This window comes from Carettochelys insculpta, chromosome 7 (assembly GCF_033958435.1).
Source record: "Carettochelys insculpta isolate YL-2023 chromosome 7, ASM3395843v1, whole genome shotgun sequence".
Classification (NCBI taxonomy): Eukaryota; Metazoa; Chordata; order Testudines; family Carettochelyidae; genus Carettochelys; species Carettochelys insculpta.
The window spans coordinates 37,081,956-37,106,481 of NC_134143.1; the positions used below are offsets into that span (position 1 = coordinate 37,081,956).

Consider the following 24,526-nt stretch of genomic DNA (forward strand, 5'->3'; position numbering starts at 1 on the left):
CAAACAATGGTGAGCAGTTCTTAAGCCTGTTTCACCAACTTCACACCAATTCTTCTGGGCCTCAAAGGGCCCAGCCACAGTCCCTGGTCAATATACACTTGGATCTTTGCCAAATCACAATGCTTGCCCAGATTCTTCAGATCTAAATATCTAAAGGTTTATTAACAAAAAAAAACAAAGAAAGAAAGAAAAAAATGGTTTAGAGATAAAAATTGTTAAAGCAATACTTTACATACCTCAGTTACAGTTATTAATGCAGGCTGGCGATGTTCTATGCTGATTCTTGAAAGTCTCTGAAAGTCCATCCCAAAAGGGTTATAATTTCAGGTCACACAGCTTTAGTTACTGGAGAATTTTAGATATGGCCAGCTGGAGTCAGCATACTGGACATGGATCCTTGAAAACAGGAACATGGACAAAAGACTTTTCTCCAAGATGGACGCTGCTAGGTTCCCTCCATGGTTCTTCCTTGTGTCCAGAGACAAAGCCCTTTCTCCTTCCCATCAGGCCCCTGAGAGGTCAATGTCATCTGACCCAGGTGAGCCGCTATGGCAAAAAGTCATTGGTTGCCAGTTTTGCTAGCATGCCCCAGTCATTTACATGGCAGGTAGGATGGATGCCTGGGCATCTGATTTCAATTCCTTTGCTCATCGCAGGTCACCTGACCAGTGAGCTGCTTTCCATTTACAAGTCCTGAGACTCTGAAATGTGGATTCAAAATCTGGGCCTCTGGTTTCCTTCTGGTTAACACACTATCCTGGCTGGGGCTAAGTTCACACCTCCTATTGTGAAGCTTAGTACTAAAACATTGCTAATACAACTACAGAACTAAAACTCTACCTACAAACATGATACAGACATATAAGTAGCATGCAAAAATTCAGGACAAGCTCAGTTTTCATTAGACACCTCACCTGCCCCACCAGCACAATATTTTGGGTCTAATGTACACCAGGTACATAAAATGGCTTCCATATCCAATATGAAAATCTAGTCATGTGCCACTGTGTAATGTGTATTTTACTCATAGTATTAAGGGGGCAGTATGAATAGTTGAAAAGGGAGGAAATTTTAGCTCCAAGCTTCTACAAGTATTAATAATGATAAAATGTTTTCAACAGAATGAAAAATACCATAAGCATATCTTTTTAAAATATATGTAATAGTTCTGATTTATGTCGAGTCATGCTTCTCTTATGCCTTAATTTCAGTGTTATATTTATTTGCAAGAAAGAAGTATCCACCGTTAAAATGTTACCCTTTAAGAAGCAATAATAACATAAAACCTAACTGTACAATTATCTTACCAAGGGGGTTTGTTTTTACTGTAAAGCATGAGACATTGAAAATTTATGCTCAGAACAGCCACCTGTATTTTTCTTTTTCTTTTTTTTTTCAAGGTAATACAGCCAAAGTATTTATTGAAGTGCAGGATGAAAATGACCATGCTCCTGTCTTTACCAAAAAACTCTACATCGGAGGAGTGTCTGAAGATGCTAAAATGTTTTCTTCTGTGATGAAAGTTAAGGTGGGAGTCAAGTTATTTTGAGTATAGTTCACAGGCAAAAGAAAAATACATACTCACTGGATTGAACTTCCACTGGAAATTACAGTAGATGCATCTGCAAATTATTTGAGCTCCTACTATAATGACAAAAATTTATACAAAAATTGTTCACATAAGCAAGTAAAGTAGGTGCAGAATGTCTACTTTATCTGTTTAAAAGCCCATTCATGCATACACATTTTGGATTTTGCAACTTCTTGTTCATACTTGTTGGTTTAGTGGCCCAATAACCTAGTATTTTCTGAAGCAAAACTTCCTTTGAGGTCAATAATGTTTACCCCACAAGGAACACAGAATCAGTTTTTGTATGTTTATTTGTATAGCTCTGGATATTTTAATTTAAAGATTTGTAACTACATTTTTGAACATGTCTAAATAGCACTTTGTGCCTAAAAGCCTTCCAGTGTATTCTTCTGCAGCACATATTTTTGGTTTGCTAATGAATAACAATCAGCCTGTCTTTCAGATCAGGAAAGCAATTTCACATCTGTTTACTCTACATCATAAATTTGTCTGTGGATAAAACAAATTGTACAGGGTAAATAATTTTAAATATATTTTATTTTGGAGATAAATAACATTTACCAAATAATATAGCTTTAAACAAAGAATATGTTAAAACTGGAAATGGAATACGGTTTGGCCATAGTCTTTAGTGTTATAGAAGACTGTTTGCCCAGGTCTGCCAGTGTTCATTTTTCTTCCTTCTTTTTCTTTATTTGCCGTCTGCATATCATCTACATTTTAGAATCATAGAATCATAGAAGAGTAGGACTGGAAGGGACCTCGAGAGGCCATCGAGTCCAGCCCTCTGCCCTCATGGCAGGACCAAGCAATTTCTAGACCATCCCTGAAAGCCATCTATCTAACCTCTTCTTAAATATCTTAAATATTTTGTATCACTTGAACCCACTGTGCAAGTTGCAGATTCTAATTCATTCACAGAAGGTCAGAGAAGCCTGACCTGCCAAATTTTTTCCCTTATTTTAGTCTAGTGATTTGTTTAGAACCAGAAATCTAATAAAGAGGGACAGAAAATCATTTAAGTTCTCCATTATTCACCCCAGGGTAGGGCTTCATAAAGTTAGCTCAGAGATAATAAAAAAAAGTGGGAGGCAGTTTAGCACTGAATATTAGGAAAGATCCTTTACATTTGCTTACCTTGCCTACGGGTACATAATACAGTTGCTTGGTTTTTTTTATTTTCCTCCCTTTAGATCTCATTCAGATCCTCAGCCCCCAAGAAGCTGTTTCAGTGGCACACAGTAACCATACATCTCTATGCTGGGAATTTCCCCAAATAGTGTAGAGGAATTGCTTCATTGCATCAAGCTGACACAACCTGCTCTATGCCACTATTTCTTAACTTTCTTGCATCTTAAGAGAGAGAGTGGGAACCACAGTGGGAGTGGCCAAAGTGTGCTTCTGTCCAGTGATATCTAGTTACTGCAGCAGCTTTTAGGAGACCACTTCAGGCTACAATAAGTTAGCTCTGAGGACCTACTTGCACCAGATTGTTCCCAAAATTGAGGTAAAACAAAACTGGCTTCAAGCCACTTTTCTGCCCTCTTTCCCCGATGTATTAAGTGAAATTCTGGTGCAGGTGAGGATGAAGAGAGGCGTTTTCAAATGTTTGGTGATGCAGAGAAGAGCTTAGAACATATGGGATATGTTTAAAACTAGATGTACACTGATAGTGATAGAATGATTATGTATAGAATACTGTTCAGCTACTTGGTCAGTGGTAGGCAAATACCAGTCCACAGGTCATATCCGGTTCAGCAGAATTAACCTCTGGTGGTCCATTGCCACTGTACTTACCTGCACCTCTACAGATATGGGCCATTGCAGCTCCCATTGGCTGTGGGTTGCTGTTCCTGGCTGAAATGGAAGCTTCAGGAATTAGTGTCCCAGGCCATGCTGCTTCCCATAAATCCCATTGGCTGGGAATGGAAATCCACAGCAAACAAGTTCTGCAAGCACACATACCTGTGGAAGTGCAGGTAAATATAGCAGGGGTGGCCTTCTAGGGGCTAAGTATGGTGCATTGCCACTGACTTGTTGCCCACCCCTGCACTAGGTCATGAAGTATGTAACATTCCTTATTTAAGGTACTCTAAGCTTTACAGGGGTAACATGAAAGGCTCTTATACTGAACACATCTGACATGTCTCTTGCTTAAAAGGAAGCTTTATAGCTGGTCCATATCTGGTACAGAAGCATGGCAGTGATTGCTATGAAATTAATGCTTGCATGTGCAAAATATGAAGTCAGATATAATTGGATATCTCTGTATTTGCTTCATCTGATAAGTGCACTTTGGAATTATAAATTAAAGATTTGACATACTGAAGAACACAGCCAGAAAATTGTTAAATATTTGAACTTTAGAAAGCTTATGATACCATTCTGTCCAAGAGATAAGTGACTTACTTGAGGAGATAAAGAAATCTTAGCTATCAAAGACAAAGATTTAAGAGTACCTGTGAGAGGAAGCATATGAAACTTAAAGAATAACTGTGAAGTTTTATGAATGAGGTCAGGGAAGATTTCATGCACAGTAGAGTCTTTCTCCTATCTCTTCAAAAGGCTGCTGATTTTCTGTCAGTGAATCTTCAATGAGGAGGGTCAGAAATAGTTGAAACAGGGACAAATTTGCAAAGAACAGTTGAGTCTGAAGTATTTGCTTCACCCGTGGCAAATTGAGTGAGATATGTTTATGGGACCAATTTCAGTTGGTGAGAGAAGCTTTGGAGCTGCCTTAGTTCTTACTTTCACCAACAGAAGTGAGTCCCGTGAAATATGGTTGTCTCTAATATCCTGGGACCAGCAAGGCTACAACAACACTTTGCCTGTGGCAATCACTTGATGTGATCTGAGGGAAGATAGTGAATATCCAAGCAAAGCAAGAAAGGTGTATGCTTTATTGCCTCTATCCTTCTGTCATCAAATTCAATGGCAAAATTTCTTTGTTATTGCAATAAGAGCAATCCAACAGTGAAATGGAAACTCAACACTACTTTACAAGGTAAAAGAGAATAAATGTTGTGAGTTGAAAATAAACACGTATCCCATTACTTCAAGGTACCTTGATTTAAAATGAAACAGAAAAAAGGTTTGTTTTGGTATAGTTAAACAAACCCACAAATTGGATCAGTCTGACTTATTGTTGAATTTTACCACTATGTGTCATTTCTGAAAATGACTACTAATAGCTTATTTCACTCTCTTGCATACATGTAGACAATTTCCTTGTTTGAAATATATACAGTACAAAAATAAGGTATTAGTAAGTACTAATGAATTGGATAACATTGTATCTAATCTCAGTGTGAACGACATGGAGAATCATTGTGAATAGAATTTGATGAATTTACTTAGAATTTATTTAGAGTGAATTTAGAATTCATTTCCTTAAATTTCAATTTTAAGAACTAAGAAAAGTACGCATATAGATTGTGTTGCTGAGATTATTTAAAGGTTCATTCCACAGAGAAACTACTTTAAAATTTATAACAATTTTTCCTGCATTACTAATTTACTAATAATTAAGTTTCTTAAATTAGAATGGCTGTGAAAGGAAAATAAAAAATATGTAATGCATTTTTTCTCAAAATATCCCCTTCTTTCCCCTGCTGATAATAGTTCAGGGTTCTTAAGATATGTTTTATTTTGTTGTTTGTTTGTTTTTTTAAGTAGCAGAGAATTTTTTTATAAAAAGATATGAAGATCTTCAGTATAACTGAAACCAAAGTTTCAGAGCACAAACAGAACACAGTCCAAGGGTGCTTACTTCTGAAATGAAAATAACCTTATCTGTCAGATGTTGCCATACAAACCAGAATTTGCAGCAGTTACACGTATGTAGGCTCCACTATTTCCACTGTTCTTCTCCCCCTTTCACAATATCCCACCACTTTGGAGTATGAGATAGCAATGGTAGAACTGGCCCAAGACTTGGGATTTCTGATTCATGAGAATTTTTTCAGGGATAAGGGGCTGGCAACAGAGAGGGGTTTAGCCGGCAGAAGAACATGCACACAGCATGTTTACTGCCAGCAGCGAGGTCTCACACCACTGTGCTAGTTAGCAGCGTAAGTATACAAATGGGAAGCCACTTGAAATTTCCAGAAACCTGATTGGCTCAGCTCTGCCACCAGTGGGGCTGAAGACTAGGGCTGTGTAGACATGGCCATGGTGTTTCCAAAATGCTACATGTTCCCTAGGACCAGCATCAGTGGACTAAAATTGATATTCTCATAATTAGCCAGAGGTAAACTATCGAGAAGTTAAAGTTAATCGGCAGCTGCTGATTCTCTGAGAATCTGCAAATCTGGGGCACCTTAGATCTGGGAGATCTCAGGCTTCCAGGTTAGTGGCTCTATGGCAGGGAGACTGCAATTCCTGAGTCCTGATTTGAATCAAGGTTCTCAAGGCTTCTAGCCTCCTTTGAGTGAACCCAGTAGCACAGAATCTGAAGGCATGGTTATACCCAGGTTCTTCAGGACTTTCTGAACTGACAGACACCTAGATTTATTGTATGAAGCTTGGAAGTTCTCACAGTGTTGGCATGGTGGGGTTGCCAAGAGCCTGGAATCCCTGGTCCCCAACCCTAGAACAGTCTGCAAGCTGCGACTACTCCAGAGCCAGGGACCTGGAAGACCAGTCTTTCCAGCAGCCTGTTAGGTGAGCTGGCAGAGAACCAGTGTGTTGCATTCTTGCCTGTGGTTTCACAAAAGTTGTTCAAAGCTGAACTGTTTTCGAAAGAGACATTTCAGGTTTGACAATCACGCAATTTCCAGATAAATAACGTTTTGTCTATAAACTTCTGACCATCTCTAGCCAATGTACATATTTATTACATGCATATAAATTATTGGAACATGTTGACACATCAGTGTCTTTTGTTTATAAAACTACCTGCAGGAGGCCAATGAGTTTATTTTTAATTTAAATATTTTTGACATCAAAGATAATCATGATCAGTGGGCTAGTGATCAGTTATTTTCTTTTTTATGCTGAACTGCAGAAAATCATAAATCATTGAGATGCAGTAGTGACTCTTTAATAATGTGACTCATTTTTTATTATAGTTCCAATTTGACCTTCTTTTCTAGCATCTTCTGTTCTGCATGCTCTTTTGAATTTCATGCTCTCTAGTCAAACTATAACTTTTGGTGTGTGAGTGGGAGAGTGATGGTGGGTAAAAGCTGAGATTAATCAGATTTTTTTCTGTGATATAGTCTTTGAGGTGTAATTTATTTCAGTTTTTAAACAATCTAATTTTTTAAACTTTTTTGTGTAGCCATGCCTGACAATATCATCTAGAAACCTCTGTTTTGTTTTATTTTATTTTATTTTACCAGCTGAAATCTCTTTCACACACACCTTCTGTGAGAAGGTGGCATGCATATTTTCTACTTACTCATTACAAACTTTTGTGCCTCTGAACATTGCATTCAGCCCTAAAAGAGAATGCAAATTTCATCAAAGGTATTTAGAGTCCATATATAGTTTTGTCATCAATGTGTGTATACTTGGTCAGACTTGTTTTTAAAAAAATTGCATATTATGTTTAGTATACTGTGATGGGGGAGACATTTCAGATATCTGCTCTGCCAGTCTTCTATGAAGTCTAAATAATGGGTAGAGAGAAGTGGAAGCAAACATTCAATCTGACAGGCCAGAGATAAGCAAACCCTGGACAGGAGAAAGGGAAGGTGGAGGAGAGATTAGCTGCTCAGGGGACTTCTCCATAGCCCGTTCTCCAGAATGTTGTGGATGACGGAGGAAGGGAGGAGAAGGGAGTAGAGGAGGATGGGAGAATACACTACTATTTGATCTTACTGGGTAGGCTGCGTATGTATATTGCCCTTTCAGTATGTAAAGCCATACTGACGCAGTTGGGACCCTGCCCTGTCCTCTCTGCCCTATAAAGGAGTTATAGTTTGAACTGCATTTTGGAGACGCTGAGGGCCAGACAATTGTTAGATTTTGGTATCAGGAAGAAATTTTTGACAAAAGAAGCTAGTGTGTTTTTGTATCTTTCTTGCAGCATCCTGGGTTCTAGATTGAAGTCAATCAGACATAAGTGCCATTTAAAAGAGATTGTTTCTTTAAAAAAAAATCATGCTGGTACTCACCCCTGGTTGGGGGTAGGGGGGTGGGAGTGGAACCCAGCAGCCCTGTGGCTGGGAGTTGGGTGGGGTGTGGAGTCCCGTCGGCAGCCCCAGCTCAGGAACCCCGGTCGGGGGAACATTGCTGCTGAGGTGCCAGTACACAGTACCGGCACATACCACCTGAGAAATGGCCCTGGTTTGTAATGTAGTTGCAATTTGTTGCTCAGATCCAGTGCAGGTGAGAGGCTCAAGGAGACCAGTCCCCAGAGGTATATATGAAACATGAGTAAAAACTAGTAGGCCCAATTAGCTTGGAGTAAAGATGGACAGAGTGAACTCTTCATATGCTGAGGTACCTATCATGGGCATCCTCATTTCCCCTTCATGGGAGCAACAGGGCCATTCGGGGAGCCGGAGGGGGGTCTGTTTAAAGCGCATGCCCTCCTAGCTCAGAGAAATCTCAATTGCAAAAGAATTTGTGCTGCTGCCAGCTTTCCCTTTGAGGCAGGGATTTAATTTATAAGCAGAGAGAGATAGGGTAATTAAGACGACAAAAGTCTTGTCATTCAAGTAACTGTCAGATCCTTAGATGATCATGAAAATATTGTCATTTTCTTCTCTTAAAAGATAAGGAAGACAGGGAGGAATAGTGGTGTGCTCCAGGGGTCTGCATTGGGGCCAGTACTGTTCAACTTATAGATAACGTATTTGGAAAAAGATAAAGAGTGAAGTGGGAAAATTTGCAGGTGGTGTAAAATCACTCAAAATAATTAAGTCCAACGGTGACTGCTAAGAATTACAAAGGGATCTCACAAAACTGGATGACTGGCCAACAAAATGGCAGATAATGTTTAATTTTGATAAATGCAAAGTAATGCGCAGGGAAAAAATATAATTAGAACTATACATACAAAATGATGTTGTCTAAATTAACAGTTACCTCTCAAAAAAGAGATTTTGGAAAAGAAAAGAGATTATGGACAGCTCCCTGAAAACATCTGTTCAATGTGCAGGGACAATCTAAGATGCTAACAGGAAATCATAAAGAAAGAAATAGATAAGACTGAAATTATCATATTGCATCTGTATAAAGTGATGTTATGCCCACATCTTGAATACTATATGCAGAGGTAGTTGTCCCATTTAAACAGAAGATATATTGGATTTGGAAAAGCTATAGAGAAGGGCAAAGGAAATGATTGGGGTAAGGAACAGCTTGCATATGAGGAGAAATTACAAAGACTGGGACTTTTCACCTTGGAAAAGAAATTATGAGTGGGTGGGGGGTTATGTTATAAGTCTACAAGTCATGAATGTTGTGGAAAAATCAAATAAGAAAATGTTATTTACTCCTTCATTAGCATAAGCCAAGAAAGTCACCCATCAAATTTTTAAACAACAGACTTAAAACAAACAGAAGGATCATTTGCAAATTAGAAATCTTTAACCTGAACAGTGATCTTCACTATCTTATACATTACAAGAGCAATTTCCCCACCTTTGATATTTCAAGAATGAGACACATCCTACTCAATTAGCTTCATTAACTAGTCCTACCAGTGACAGGTAGCCCTTTTTTTCTTCCGCTCTCCTTCCCAGCTCCCTTGATTCTGTTTTTTCCTCTCAATTTTCATCTGAAGAAAGTGTGTTTTACCCACAAAAGCTCATGACTTAATAAATTTGTTTGCCTCTAAGTTGTCACAGGGTGACTTGTTTGAAAAGAATTATTCTTTCCTTCTTTATAGTCTACCTCTGGAAATCTTTGCCAGGGGTGGTGGAAAGGCCCAAACAATAACAGGATTTCAATAAGAACAAAATAAGTTCAAGAAGGATAGGTCCATCAATTGGTACTAGACAGGATGGGTAGGAATAGTATACCTAGCCTTTATTTGCAAGAAGCATGGAATGAGCAACAGGGGATTGATCACTTATTCCTTCTGAAGTACCTGGCATTGGTCACTCTCAGAAGACAGAACACTGGCCTAGATAGACCGTGGGTTTGACCTAACATGACCAGTCTTATGTTCTTATATAGAACCCAGAGGTTTCTGTTCCCTTCTGTAACCGTTTAGATCCTACTCCCTTCCCAGAGCTGAGCTAAAGGCTAGATGTCTTTCTTTTTCTCTCTGTCTTTCTCTGCAGAGTTTGTAAAAAGTAAGAGGTCAGAACATGTTAATATTAGAGGTGGGAGGGTCTAATAGTTATTTGATTATCTTTCTTTTATGTAGGAAATAAGTACAGTGCTCCTGAAAGCTACTTGCTAAGTTATCTGTTAGAACATTAGAGTTTTCAAGTGCCTTAGTAGCTTCTTTGATGGATTTTACCCTAAGGCTCATCACTTAATAAATTTGTCTCTAAGGTGCCACAGGACCACTTACTATTTGAAAAGAATTATTGTTTCGTTCTTGATGGCCAAACGGTGGAAATCTAACCGGTGAAAACCCTAACCCCAAGAAGTCATGTTTGTTGGGGAGAGAGTGAACAAGATTGGTCCACTCCCCCCACCCCCATTTGCTACTTGGCTGTTACTGAGAATACTCAGTAACACTGATGAAGCCACTGTCCTCACTGTGCTCCCCCATGCCCTCACTTTGCCTCCCTCCCCACTATTGTATTATACACAGGTTGTGTCCCCCCCAGACCAAAGTCTGAAATGGCACTCCTGAATGAGCAAAGGGTAACTGTAACGGTCACTCTGAAAATAGGGTCAATCAAGAATAATAGTTGGCATGAAGTAAGGGTGGCTGGAAAACAAAAATTCCATTTTGGGGAAAAAATGAGGTTTCAACATTTTATCCCATTCTCATGCAGATCAAAACCGAGATCATTTTCACCAAAAATGACAGAGTGAGACTATCCCAGAATACCCAAGAGCTAAGTGATTAATGCACTAAAATTATGGAGACTCACATTATAGATTCTGTGAGACTCAGAATGCCCTAGCCTGCTGTGTGTCTCTGTCTGCATTGACCAGGAACTCAAACCTATGTCTCCCACAAAACAGGTGAGCAGCATAATCACTGGGCAGTTGGCTATTCTGGGATAATCTCTCCCTCCTCCACACAGAGAAATTTAATGGAAACTGATACAGTTCTATGGCCATTTTGTTTTTGACAAACCTGCATTTTTGGAAGAAGGAAAAGAAAAACCCAAAACTGTCAACCAACTCTACAATGAAGATAATTTTCAGGTGCACTGAAGCCAAATAAATGATGGTTACTTTCTGAAGGGTGGAGATGGACACATTGCCCTTAAAAGAAAAACAGTTAGTAAAGATGCCGTGTGACACTTTAAAGTACATCCATATGTCTGCATTTAATTCTCCTGTGTGTCCTGATCTTTAACTTTAGGAGCACAAAAAATGATGGATGAGATCAGACCAGCAGTTTGTCTAGTCCAGTATTGTGCCTCTAAGAGTGACTTCTAACAATTGCTTCAAGGGAAGGAAACGTATAATATGTAGTTTGGAGGCAGATTATCACATGAGGAAATTTCTTCGTAGCCCCAATAGCTAGAAGCTGGCTTAAGTCCTGAAACTGAAAGGCTTATGTTCTTGGCAAGTGTTTTTGTTTTTGTTTTTTTTGTGGTTAATACATTTATTATAACTGTGAACGGTCTTGTTAACCATATATATGTCATACAGTTTCAGAAATCATGGCAAATTATTTGCTAGTATGATAGCTTGCACCAAAGAGTTCTACTTTCCAGTTACGTAATATAAAAGTTCCAAACATGCTTTCCTATACCATTTGTCATTTTGTATATTTTTACCATGCTGTCTTTTATTCTTCTCTCATTTTATTTTCCCAATGGCACTTCATTTGAGTGCTTTTCCATGTCCCGATGACTGTCATCATTTACTGTTTCTGCTGTATCCTTGAGATAGGATGATAAAACTGAGCTCAGTATTCTAAGTGAGGTCATACCATTGATTAGTATAATGACATTTATTGTACTTTATCGTCTTGCCTCCTGTAAAGTCAATGAACAATGGTTCTGTTTGCTGCAGAAGGGATAGGATGTTTGAAGAAGGTTCTATAAAAGAGAAAATAAAGGCAGAAAATGAGATTTGTATTAAAAGCAATGAAAGGGTGAGTTGTCCCCCTGCTTTTATTCATCTATGCATTCAGGTATGAAAGTATTGTTCCTCAAAGGCACAATGAAAAGAATTATGTATTGCTCTGACATACAGAACCAATGACAAGCCAACATTCACCAGTTAAGCAGAACTGATGAAAAGTGATGCATGTTCACATATGAATTAGTAATAGAGAGGGAACCATGCTTGTTTATATACTATCAAAACAAAAAAGCAGTCAAGTAGCACTTTAAAGACTAGCAAAATAATTTATTACGAAAGCTCAACTAATAAATTATTTTGCTAGTCTTTAAAGTGCTACTTGACTGCTTTTTGGTTTGATACATATGAATTAGGTTTGACTAATTACCAGGTTATAGAGATATCTCTCTTAGGTTGCAATACTGATTTTCTTCAGGAAATACAAACACAGAATATGTAGGTTTGTTGTTTTTTTATATATATGTTAGAATTCAGTTGTATCTCATCAATGCAGCAGAAGGAAGATTGGTAATATATTACAGGACAATGCCTATGCACTACATATTCACAGAACAAGTAGCAATCAGATCAGCTCTTGTTGAAATTTAAGTATTCTATCATAAATTCATTATGTTGGTTGGTATTCATGCGCACATGCAAAACAACATTTTTGTTGAGGTGTGGTGCTGATAGCTGCAGGCATATGGTATTTTTAACAAATATATCACCTACGTTATTATTTAGCAAAGTGCAGTTTGTACTTCATGTTGATGTTAATGGGAACTGTATATGTGCACTGACAGAATGGACCCCTTAAATTGTGGAAAAGAAAAAAAACAGAACATTTAAAAGTGAAAATTACAGATTAAGTAAAGCCATTCAAAACACAGCAGTCTGCTTATTTACAATTTGTAACCAGGTACAGTTACTCATTCTGTGCCACAGGATAATATTAAATGTTCGTATTTGAGAAGCACCATTAAAAAAATGATTTGCAGCTAAAATATGCAGCAAGCTTTTATGTGGACAAATTATACATCTTAAATAGAAAGTTTTATAACCTGCATAATCTTTAATGTCACAAATATTCACACATAGTTGAAAAAGTATTTTAAATTTAAATATAAAACTTCTTAAATTACTGATTATAATTGAGGCTTCTAAATGTCACATATTGCACAATTTGTAAATCGTGTTGGGCAAAGTATAAAAGTATAAAAGTATAAAAGTAAGCCAAGTATAAAAGTAAGGTTTTAGGTATATTATAACTTTATGTCTGTGGTGTGAATCAGTAATGTTAGCATGAGTGGCAGTAGAAAAAAGAATTCATTTTAGAGCACAATCATAACAAGTTTGAAAGATATAAAAGTACTTGTCATTTTGTTATAATAGGGAAACTACTAACACTTTGAAGAGAAGTAAAGAGAGGAGTTCACTTTTTATTCAAGATACATTTTATGCTGAGAAAGATTTTGAATCATTTCTGAAGTATGGACTTTCGGTCTTAATTTTATTCCCATCATTTTCCTGCAGTAAAACAGCGGGTTATTGACAGTGATAAATAGTAACTAAAATCTGAGAACAACCAGTCAAGAACAAGTCATAGTAAAAATATTTCAACACTGCAATTTTTACTGTGACAAATAAAAAGTATGGAAGTTTTATTTTTAATAAGTTAAGGATCTCCCATTGAGCATGTCTCCAAAAAAATCTTTAAAGAAGTAGTAGTCTTCATGCTTTATAAGAACATGTTTTACTCAAGAGCAAGAGTTACTTTGAAATGGCTGCTGCTGAATTAGGTGATTTATTCTTTCCTAGCTTGCAACATGCATTCTTTAACATGTCATAAACTGTACTCCTAAACTACATCTACAATACAGTGTTGTGTCAACAGCAGTCACTGTTGGAAGATATCTTTCAACAACAGCCCCCCTCTGATTTTCTCAACTTGATAATATTTTTCTGATTTGTCAACCTTGATTACTATTTTTGGTTCTCTTGTTCCCTAAATATTGAGTCTGTTCTGGCATGGTTATGATCTGAAGAAGTTGGTCTGTCCCATGAAATCTCCTCACCTAATAAATTATTTTGTTAGTTTTTAAAGAGCTACTGGACTGCTTTTTTGTTTTGATTGTATATAGACTAGCATGGCTTTCTCTGTTACCTATCAACAGAATACATCTACATATAAAAGTGGCTCACTTTCTTGACAGAGAGCAGCCACAGTCTCCAGCCACTCTTTCAACAGAATGGGCCCCAGCGACCAGAAGACAGGCATGCATGGGTGCCAACCCCTTTCTGGATCCCCAGCCTGGTGTGCTCTTAAATAGCGCCCCCCCGCCACCATCCCGACCCATGTTCCTTGCCCATGGTGAGTCTTGCATACATCCTGGAGGGACAGCAAAGCTAGTACAGGGCACCAACACTTTCTGTGACAGTGTATGACCTTACCAGCTAGCTGTGCTGCCAGAGCAGCCCCTGGGCTTGTGCTGGCCACACACACTGCTGCTGCAGCTTTTGCTGCATATCATCCCAGGCCTCCCCCTCCTCCTTCGGAGGGGCGAGGCCAACACCTCCCATGAGGAAGACACCCTGACTGCCACAGGGCACCACCAGTGCCCACACCCTCAGGTCACCAGGCAGGTCTGGCAATACACCACCAGTTCTAACTGGTGGGACTGGCTTGTCATGCATAATGGGATGACCAGTGGTGGTGCAGAACTTTCACATGTGGAAGGAGACCTTTCTGGAGCTCTGGGCATGGCTCGCCCTCACCCTCCAATGACAGAAAACCCACCTGCAGCTCACCATTCCCCTGGAGAAGAGTGTCGCCATCACCCTCTGGAAGCTGGCCACTTCCAACAGCTACCACTCCATGGGGAACCACTTTGGCATGGACAGGTCCACCATCAGCATTGTCCTCATGCAGGTAATGCACACTTGGCCCACAGGCACTTCAAGATGGTGAAGGAGGGCCCATTGAAGGGAAAACCTTGGAGAGTAGGGTTGGGAGGTACAGGTGGGGTGTAAGTGAATGGGGGAGCCTTGTCCCCAAGGGACTACGCCATCCCACCTGCACACAGTCCTGCTTCTTGGGGGACAGCCTCATGGGGGGGGGTTGTGAAGAGCTTGGGGGGTGGGAAGGGGCATAGGGAACCTCCTGAGGCCAAAAGCTCAACCCACCAGTCCCTCACCTGTGTGTCCTTCCTCTTCCTCTTGCAGGTCATGAGGCCATCAACTCACTCCTTCTGTGGAGGCTCATTCATCTGGCTGATGTTGAAATGGTTGTGGCCAGATTCAACATCCTGGGGCTCCCCAACTGTATCAGGGCTATCAGTGGGACCCACATACCCATCTACACCCCAGACTATAGTGTAGCATAGTTCGTCTACAAGAAGGGGTACCACTCCATTGTACTGCAGCCCGTGGTCAACCTCTGTAGTCCTTTCATAGATGTTGGGAGATGTGGACATCCCATTGTGCACAGTGAGGGAAGCCACCTACCCCTCCTACCCTGGCTCATGAGGCCCTACACCAGACGCTTCAACCCCACCCAGGAACTCTTTAATGACTGCCTCAACCAGGCCTGCATGCAGGTGGTGTGTGCTTTTGAGTGCTTCAAGGCACATTTTGGTTGTCTGCTGATGTGCCTGGACATGGGGGAGAACAGTGTACCCCCAGGTTGTGTGGGCATGCTGTGCCCTCCACAACCTTGTGTAGAGGAAATGGGGGGGGGCTTTGCACTTGGTCGGGGAGGAGGGACAGCTGCTGGCTACACCTATGCACATCAGGGAGTGGCCCCCATCTGCCAGCCCATCAAGGCTGTGGATCCACAAGGCCCTGAGAGAGAGATTCTCCAGTGAACTATAATAAACCCCCAGGGCAACACCATCAGGGGCCTTGGCCCTGCAGCCCCACCCTATCCCCACCATGACTCCTCCTTCCACCTCCCCCGACTCCTCCACAATAAGGAGGGACACGAGGGTAGTGCAAAAATAAAAACTTTACTTTCAATGAAATAAAACGTGTAGGGTCATCTGTCCCAAAGGGCATGGGATAGAGGGGCCCCTGAACTTGGAAATAGGGGTATGGAACGGGGGTCAGGCACCTGAACTTGGAAGTGGGGGCATGGGATGGGGGGGTGACCCTCAGTCCTGGGAAGAGTTGGGGCCAGGATCCCATAGGGGAGCAGGACCCCAAGCACATTGGCTGTGGAAGCCTCTCCCACTAGGGTTGGGGTCCTCATTGGGGCCTGGGGTACAGGGAGCTATAGGCAGAGGGGGCTGCAGTGGTGTCAGGCTTGGTGGGAGGGCCTGGAGTTGGGGGCAGGCTCAGCAGAGAGAGCAGGGGCACCTGGGGGAAGGGGGAAGGGGAAGACTCGGCAGAGGAAGTAGGGGAATTCTGGAGGGCAGGGGAGTGGCCAAGGAATGAATCCACCAGGCAAAGTATAGGAAGATGGAGGGGAAGTCTGGCAGGGGCAGAGGGAGCAGGGGTAGTTGGAGGTGGTGTGGCAGTGGTGGGTGCAGGTGGCTGGACCAGCTGGTCCCGCCAGATGCTGGTGATGGTTTCTAAGTGGGACATTAGCTGGTCCCTTGCCTTCACCTGCCATTCTCAGTCCCTAGTGTAAACCAGGCCTAAAAGGGGACATAACAGCTTTCATGTATCTAAAAAGGTTCTACAAGGATGGGAGAAAACATATTCTCCATAACTCCTGATGATAGAACAAGAAGCAATGAGCTTAAATTGCAGCAAGAGAGGTTTTGTTTGGCCATTACTTCCAAACACTTCCAGACTGTAAGGGTGGTTAAACACTAGCGTATATTGCCTAGTGATATTGTGGAATTGACATCATTGGAGATTTTGACGATCAAGTTAGACAAATACCTGTTAGGGATCATCTAGACTCTAGAGGCTGTTTGTTCTGGCCGTAAGTGTGTGATTTGACTTAATAACTTTGTAAAGTTCCTTCCAATTACGTGATTCTACACATAGTATTGTTTGTCTCAAAGTGAAGAAAAAAAGACGTTTAGCCTGGAGTGTGAATAAAAATTCTAGTACTTCTTTTGAAAGACAAACACACGTCTTTAGTTGGTACTCATGTCTTGCTAAAAAATTAGGAATTGTTGAGTCTACCTTGCTAAAAAGAGAGATGGTAGTACCCACTGAAGACTGCCAGGTGCCCTAGGCATATTATTCTGAAATTCATCCATTGTTCAGTTTCATGAAATTTTGGGGGGTAAAAAATAAAATAAAAACAAAAACAGTAATACAGGCACTCTAAAAATGGAGAGAAAGGTGGAAGAACTTAGACTTCAGAATTTGTTAGCTGTGGATCTACATTTAAAGGGGAGAAAAGGACAACAAAACTGATTGGCAATGGAAAATGTTCCATTCAGCAAAAGCCCATTTACAACAGATAAAGCAATATCCTGTAGAGTTTTTAGGAAGGTGATTGTAAATAAATGAAAGGCCAGTAAAAACACTCTTTATAATTTTTCCATTGAAGTGGAAACAATAAGAGGATCTTAAATATGTGTTAGCAAATAAAAAGCTATCCTTAAGGCAGTTAAATGCAATCAATTAAGTTGTCCACTCAAGGAACTGTCAACTGGGGAGCCCTATGGTGAAACAGGAGTGGCTGTTGGTTGCTGTTAGGAGGAAGCCCTCATGATTTGGGCTTCTCTTTCATTCTGGAAACATTGCACCTGGGACTGCAGGGGTGATACAGCTGGAAGAACAGTCTGGGTAATTGCTTTTACTGCTATTCTAATTGTTTTTAATAGTCTTTTTGTCCAGAAAAAAAAAATAAAAGGGTCAAACAGAAAAGGTAACTCTTTAGAATTATGGAAATCCATGCCTTCTTTCACCATCTCCCTTTTATGTCATTCTGTATTTTCAGTAATTTACCACTCATCCTTGTTTATTCTCTGTTTTCATTTTCCTAGTTAAATGTTATTTTATGTTTTATGTTTTTGTTTGTGAATTAAAAAACATGTATTTATCATAGCTATCAATCCTTACTTTTTGCAGTCTGCAATGTGTTTTGAATTTCATTTTAAATTATTGAAGTTATTTTGCATATCTGTTGGGTTTTCTTACGTCTTTTGCTTTTCACCTCGTTATTAGAACCTGACTTAGTTCTATGCAATATGCTCAATCTATTTTACAAGAACAGATGCACACATTATCTTTGGGGCTTAAAGGTGAAAATTAACTTTTCACTGTAGTGGTATTTTATTGGCACATTTTCACAAATACTTAATTTTCCCAATGTTATTTTAAAATATGACTATTTTTCCATAATATTTTCCTTGTGTTTGATAATTTAATGTCTGAAGTGATGAAGAAATAAAAAGGTATTATATGTACTTAAAACATCTCTTTTTCATGTCACTACAGCAATGTCCCAGCAGGTATTAAGATATCACAGTGATGGACACAAGATAAGAACCTGAATAGAACAGACAGGCGAACCCTTCTTAAAGCACTTGTGCATTGATCATTATCTAAGGAGGCTAAAAGTATAAGGCTAACTATAGAACTGTTCAATAACTTTAGTGGACTGTGATAATACTGTGGTTAAAATTATTCCAATTATATTTTTTCTCTGTCCATTTTACTGATTTAATCAGTAAGTGCTAAGAAGGCAAAAAGAGAGAGATGAAAATCCATCTGTTAAAAAATGAATAAACTTACGCTATTCACTTATTATCTAGACCCAATTATTTCATAGCTCACTTTTATCAAAATACTTTTCTCCAAACTCTGTATTCCAAATAAGGGTTTTTAAAATAGAGACAGATACATTGATAAGTATTCCCCTAGTTTTAAAACCTAATTTTTAAAGAATTGATTACCTCCTCTATCGGGTGCAACACAAAAGGCTGTAGTCATTGATTCTGTCTTCCGCCTTTGGAGATGATTTTCTTTTCCAGAAGATTTAATTGGATATAGTTTGAGACTTGGTGCCATGAATTCATACTCTCAGGAGCATGCTTGTTCTCATGAGCAGTCTTATTGATTACATTGGTACTACTCATGTAAATCATGATCAGTCTTATTGATTACATTGGTACTACTCATCTAAATCAAACTAAGGATTGAAGCTGTCCCTTTTGGCTTTATAATGACTTTAGGGTAAACTTCAAATTGTTCATTGTGACCAATTTATCTAAAGACGTATGCCATTTTTCCTTTTTTATTAAGTTTATGCAAACAAATCACTATTTTTACTCATTTGTTATTCAAAATTTTTCATGAAATAGTTTGTGTAAATAATTTTGCCATGTATTTTGATTACAAGCTGGTGACTATTTTTTATTCACCGTGGTTCTGTTTACACTATGCCCTTACCTCAAAATAAGATATGCAATTTGGAATCAATTTCGAAATAGGTTATTTTGGGATTTGGTGCTGTGCAGACATTGCCAAATTTCAAAATACTGGGCTATTTTGAGGTATCCCTTAGTCTTCATGCAACAAGGGGTTGAGGGATGCCGAAATAGTTTGCCCACTATTTCGAAAAATATTTTGAAATACCAGGCATTTTTCATAAATGTGGAGTTACTGTTTAGGGTTACCTTGGTATCCCAATATCACGCCTCAGTGTAAATATAGCCTGTGCACTGGTCATTTGAGTCATATTTATCATTTATATTGTTTCTGTTTCTTAATTTGGCGACTTGACCTTCATGAACTTTAAGTAAAACAATCTTTGTTTTACATAGGCGGATTATCAACTAATATTCTTGTTTAACAAATCCATTCCATAAATAAGAGATCTTTTCAAAATGGATGTTAAAACTCTTCAGCTACATTTACACTAGTGAGTTTTGTGAACAAAACCCCAGTTTTGTCAAGAAAACTCATGAAGCATCCACTTTTGCCAACAACCTTCTGCTTCTCCCCGATAAGGCAGAACACCTTTCTTGACAGAATCTGTTGATAAAAAAGCCATGTGGATGCTCTGAGGGGGCCTTGTGTTGACAGACAGGACTTCTGGGTCACTGGGAAGCCTTGTCTTCTGTGCTTCTCATTGGACAGTCTGTCAAGAGAATGGACAGGCAGTCTGACAGCTCTCTGTTGACAAAGTGGATCAAGAAAGAAATCCACTTTCATGTGGGGCTGCGATCTGTCAACAGATTGCTGTAGTGTGACATGGCCTTCCAGTATTAATTGTCTCCCAAATACATTTGTTTCTGTTCATGAAAGTGTTTTGACTGATAGAGAGCTCAATTTGCAACAAAATTCTTGTCCTTTTTATTGAACCTGCTGTGAGGATGACAGTTATGTCGGTGACTTGTTTGTGATGGTAACTAGAAACTTCGCTGAAACCATTAATTCATTAGCTGCTAAGCAGCCATCAGATGGTAACAATTTTTGTTGCTACAATCACGATCTAGATTGAAACCAGCAACCCAGAGTTGGCAACCTATTATCAGACTCTTTTCCATTCCAGATTCCCTAGCAAGGTCACCCTTAAACATAAGATAGAATATGCTAAAGGAGCTCATAAAAAAAATCATCTTAGCTTTGCTTTGCCTGCAGGAATTTACAGCTTGGTGAATATTGCAATTCTAATAGCTAGCCCACTGCTTTTGAGGCACCAGCATTTATACCTCATTTTTCGAGATTTTTAATGTAATCAGTTTGTTCTAACCATTGGTTTATTCTTTATTTTCTCATTTTTGTTGTCTTTTCTTTTTATGACTATGGCTATGTCTACACTAGAAGCATCTATCTACAGAAGTGTTAGCCGGTGGCCAGGTAATGTGCGGTGAGGTATTCCCCTGGGTCCTAAACAACCCGTTTTTTTACTGCTGGAGCAGGGAGCTCCTAGCGCTCTCACAAATGGCCAGGCTGTGGTAACCAAACGGTTAAAGTTCTTTTTATTGTGCCGGCTGTGTTGGAGTGACAAAGAGCAACAGCAGTCAGGCTTAGATCTTAACTAGTTACAAGTTTAGTTAAGCTACAGTTATAAGCGTGCGGTTACAAAAGGCTATTGTCTACTTCTTATGTGCTAGCAAAGTACAGGTGTTACCAGGTTACGTTACAATCCAATGCAAAGATATCCGTTACCATCTAACACAATGATATCTTGATACAATGACATCTAGTTACAGAGCTCTAATTCTTTAACTGTGTGCACCAAAAAGGAGACCTTAGCATGGGTATATCTTACCCTCCTTGCGTCTCTCGATACCAGCGTAGCCAAGCCGGATCGGTCACTCAATTCCACTGAAAGATGAATACGAGGTTGGGTGTCCCCAGTTGCGGACCTCGGGAGGCAATCACCTGACCCGACCAGCAGGTAGTTGGTGGAGATGCACTCAGAGTTAAAGTTCTGCTGAGCCCACCTTTATACCCCCTTAGGTTACGTATTCTCTTTCTTATCTATGGTGCCAGATCGTACTGCTCTGTCTTTTGTGACACCAGTTTTTACAAGGGCAATTATTACTTAATTTGCACTTGTAAGAAAGGAGATAAGCAATTCGGGAGTACAGGACATTCTTTTGCAGGGGTGGAGATTTCATCTTCTGGGATGGCTGTGTGGGAATCAAATCCATCAATGCCAGCTGGGGTGATTTCCTGAGGTTCCCCCCTGCCTTGTTGACAGTTTGGCCTGTTAGGCTTCTATCTGTGTTTTCTGTTTCTCAGGGTCACGATGAGCTAGCACATCTGCGCCTCAATGAGAGACATCAAAGACTGTGCTGTCAGCAGCTGTTTCCGTGCCCTGTGTGCTTGTGAGGCACCTCGGGGGGCGGGGGGCAGCGAGCAAGCTGGCTTGTAAGGGTGAGACTTTTGTCTGGCTACAAGAAGTTACTGTCGGAAGAGATGTTCCAACAAAGCTTCTGTCAACAGATCGTGTCTACACATGAAAATGGGTCAATCACTTGATCTGCTCTGTCAACAAAAGGGCCCCCTGGAGCATCTACACAGCTTTTTTCGTCAACAGTTTCTGTGGACAAAACACATTTTGTGTTTAGAATCTCAGTGAGTTTTGTCTGCAAAACCCCAGTTTCATCTACAAAACTCTCTGGTGTGGATGTAGCCTCTATCATCTACCTTCAGGGCCCTGGAATTGGGGTTACTTTTCCAATGTGCTGCTTTACTACGCTAGGCTGTGTCTACACCACAACATTCTGTCGACAGAAGTCACTGTCAACAGATATTTCCTGACAGAACCTCTGTCGACAGAATGTGTCCACACCTAATAGAGGCTCCCCCTCTCAAAGCCCTCTGTTGCCAGAGAGCAGCCAGACTACCCAGCCCTCTGTTGACAGAACAGCCAACCAGAAGCCCAGCAAACAGTGCTGCCCAGTGAATTGGAAGCGCTGTCTGTCAACAAAGGGTGCCCCAGAGTGTCTACGCTATATTTTTGTCAACAAAATCTATTGACAGAGGGATTATGCCTTCTACAGGAGTGACTTAACTCTCCCAAGAAAACTGCTGTGTTCTGTCACCAGTTTCTGAACAGAAGGCATTTGTAGTGTGGACACTCCCTGAGTTTTGTCAACAAAGCCCTGTAGTGTAGACACAGCCCTAGAGTCTTAGAATTCTCTGCCTACCTCCTGCTATACTGTATTAATCTCCATATGCAGCATTCTATACATACAACTCCAGTCTTCTATATACCTCTCGGGCTTCCTTTGGGAGCAGCTGCAGTATAAGGTGCACACACAAAAAACTTATCTTGTAATAACTGTAATCATATCAGAAAGAAAAATATACCAAGTTAGAATGTTTTTGTACATTTAAAGAAATACCACCAGAAGGTCTCTCCTAGTGCATTCTTGTGTATCTTCTCTCTGAACTCATGTTTCTTCCCCTGCCTTCCAAATCCCACATTGACTCCGCCATTGATCCAACTGTTAAGGGTATCTATACTACAGGGAAGATCAACCCTCCCCTGGTCAATCTTCTGGAGTTTGATTTAGCATGCCTAGTGAGGATACATTAAATCAAATTTATAAGATTGACAGTGGTGCTCCTGCCCCTGTGAGGAGTAAGGGAAATCAACAGGAGTACAGGTTCCTGTCAACCTTCCTTAGTGAAGATGGCACAAAAGCCCAAATTAAGGTATGTCAACTTTAGCTATGTACTTAATGTATCTGAAATTATGTACCTTAATTCAAGCTTCTTCATAGTATAAGCTTGCCCTAAGCCCCATACGTTCATCATCATCAATAACAACCACTTTCTCAGCACCTGTTAGTGTCTAATGCCTCCCTCACTATTTTCTTCCATCTTTCCCTTTCCAGTGTAGAGTGACTTAGTTTCTGTTGACTAGCTCTGCAATAATCTGCTATATCATCTACCCATCCTCTGCAGGGTCTGCCTGTCCTATTCAAACTGTCCATTATGCCAGATACCAGGGTCTTGACTTTTTACTCATCATTTATCCTGCAGATATGCGTGAATAGCTGTAACTTCCATTGTATAACCTTCTGCAGTAGGTTCTCTTTCTCACTGCTGCTTCTGGATTGTTGTTGATGTCCTTCAAAAACTGTATCAGTTTGCTATCCACTGCTTGACTCCAACACAATCCAAGTCACTTTCTGATCTATACTGCCAAACATCTTCTGAAAATCAACAAAGCAATTGTAGATGTTCTTGTTCTTTTGTCGAGCTTTTTCCACTATCAATCTTTGTGCCAATATCTTCTGTATGGTACTCCTGTCTTTCCTGAATCCTGTTTGCTCATCAACTAGATGTTCTTCTATCTGTGAGCTCAGACTTTCCATCAGTATCCTCATCAGCACCTTGCCTAGATAACTTGTTAGGGCAATGTTCTGTAGTTCTTAAAATCCAATGTGTTCCTTTTCTTATGTATTTTCACTAGCATGGATCTTGTCCATTCCTTAGGTGCCTTCCATTCTTTCCGTGCTATAGCATGTAGTTGGTGTATTTCCTGAATCATATGTTCTCTGCTGTATTTGGTCATCTCTCCATGATCTTATCATTTCCAGAGCTCTTGTAGTTCTTTAGTCATTTCACTGCTCTTTTTACTTCCTCCTTTGAAAAACGAGTCTTGCTCTCAATGCTCGGTGGTAATATTTTCAGTTCTTTGATCAGTCTCTGAGACACTTGGGTCCTACTCTGCTTTGCACAGATCAGTGCAATATCTTGTCCGTCACTGCACAACCTTCTCTTTGATCATGAGCATCTCATTGTTCTCATCTTTGATTGCCATGTGCTTTGGCTGCCACTTCCTATTGATATTTCTGATCATCTTATACACCTCCCTGGTCTTACACTCATTGTAATACCTCTCTATATCTTCACCCTGCTCCTGTAACCATTTCACCTTATCCATTCTGGCTGCTTTTCTTACCTCATTGCATTTCACTCTATACTGCTGTTCCACCCTCTGAAAAAACTTCCCTTTTGCTCTTCAATGCTCTCTTCTCCTGCAGCAACTTCAGTGTCTCCTCTGTAATCCACTTCTTATTGATCTTCTCTTCTTCCAGTATCATCTGCTCAGTTGCCTCTTCTATCGCCACGGCCATCCCTTCAACTCTCTTATCTAGGTCTTTCTCTATGCCCACATTCCTGATTTTCTCTTTGAGCACGGCTTTATATGCATTCCCTATTTCTTCCTCACCTAGCCTTGCCACATCTCTTCATTTCTTGAACTGTGTCTTACACTTTCTCTTGAGTTTCATCTTGATGTTCGCAGTCACTAGTTTGTGGTCCGAGTCCATATCCACTCCTTGAAAAGTTCAGCACTGCTATGCTGATATTACCCATCTTCTTATGAAGAAGGCTATATCCTTCAAC

General features: G+C 40.1%; 1 protein-coding gene across 1 annotated transcript in view; it reads left to right on the forward strand.

Annotated features, from left to right (window-relative positions):
* Nucleotides 1–24,526, forward strand: part of PCDH15 (protocadherin related 15) — a 695,579-nt gene that overhangs the window by 570,682 nt on the left and 100,371 nt on the right. Inside the window, exon 25 of the mRNA XM_074999591.1 lies at nucleotides 1,401–1,528. Within this exon, the coding sequence (XP_074855692.1) occupies nucleotides 1,401–1,528 (128 nt within the window). The remainder of the gene's footprint in view (nucleotides 1–1,400; nucleotides 1,529–24,526) is intronic.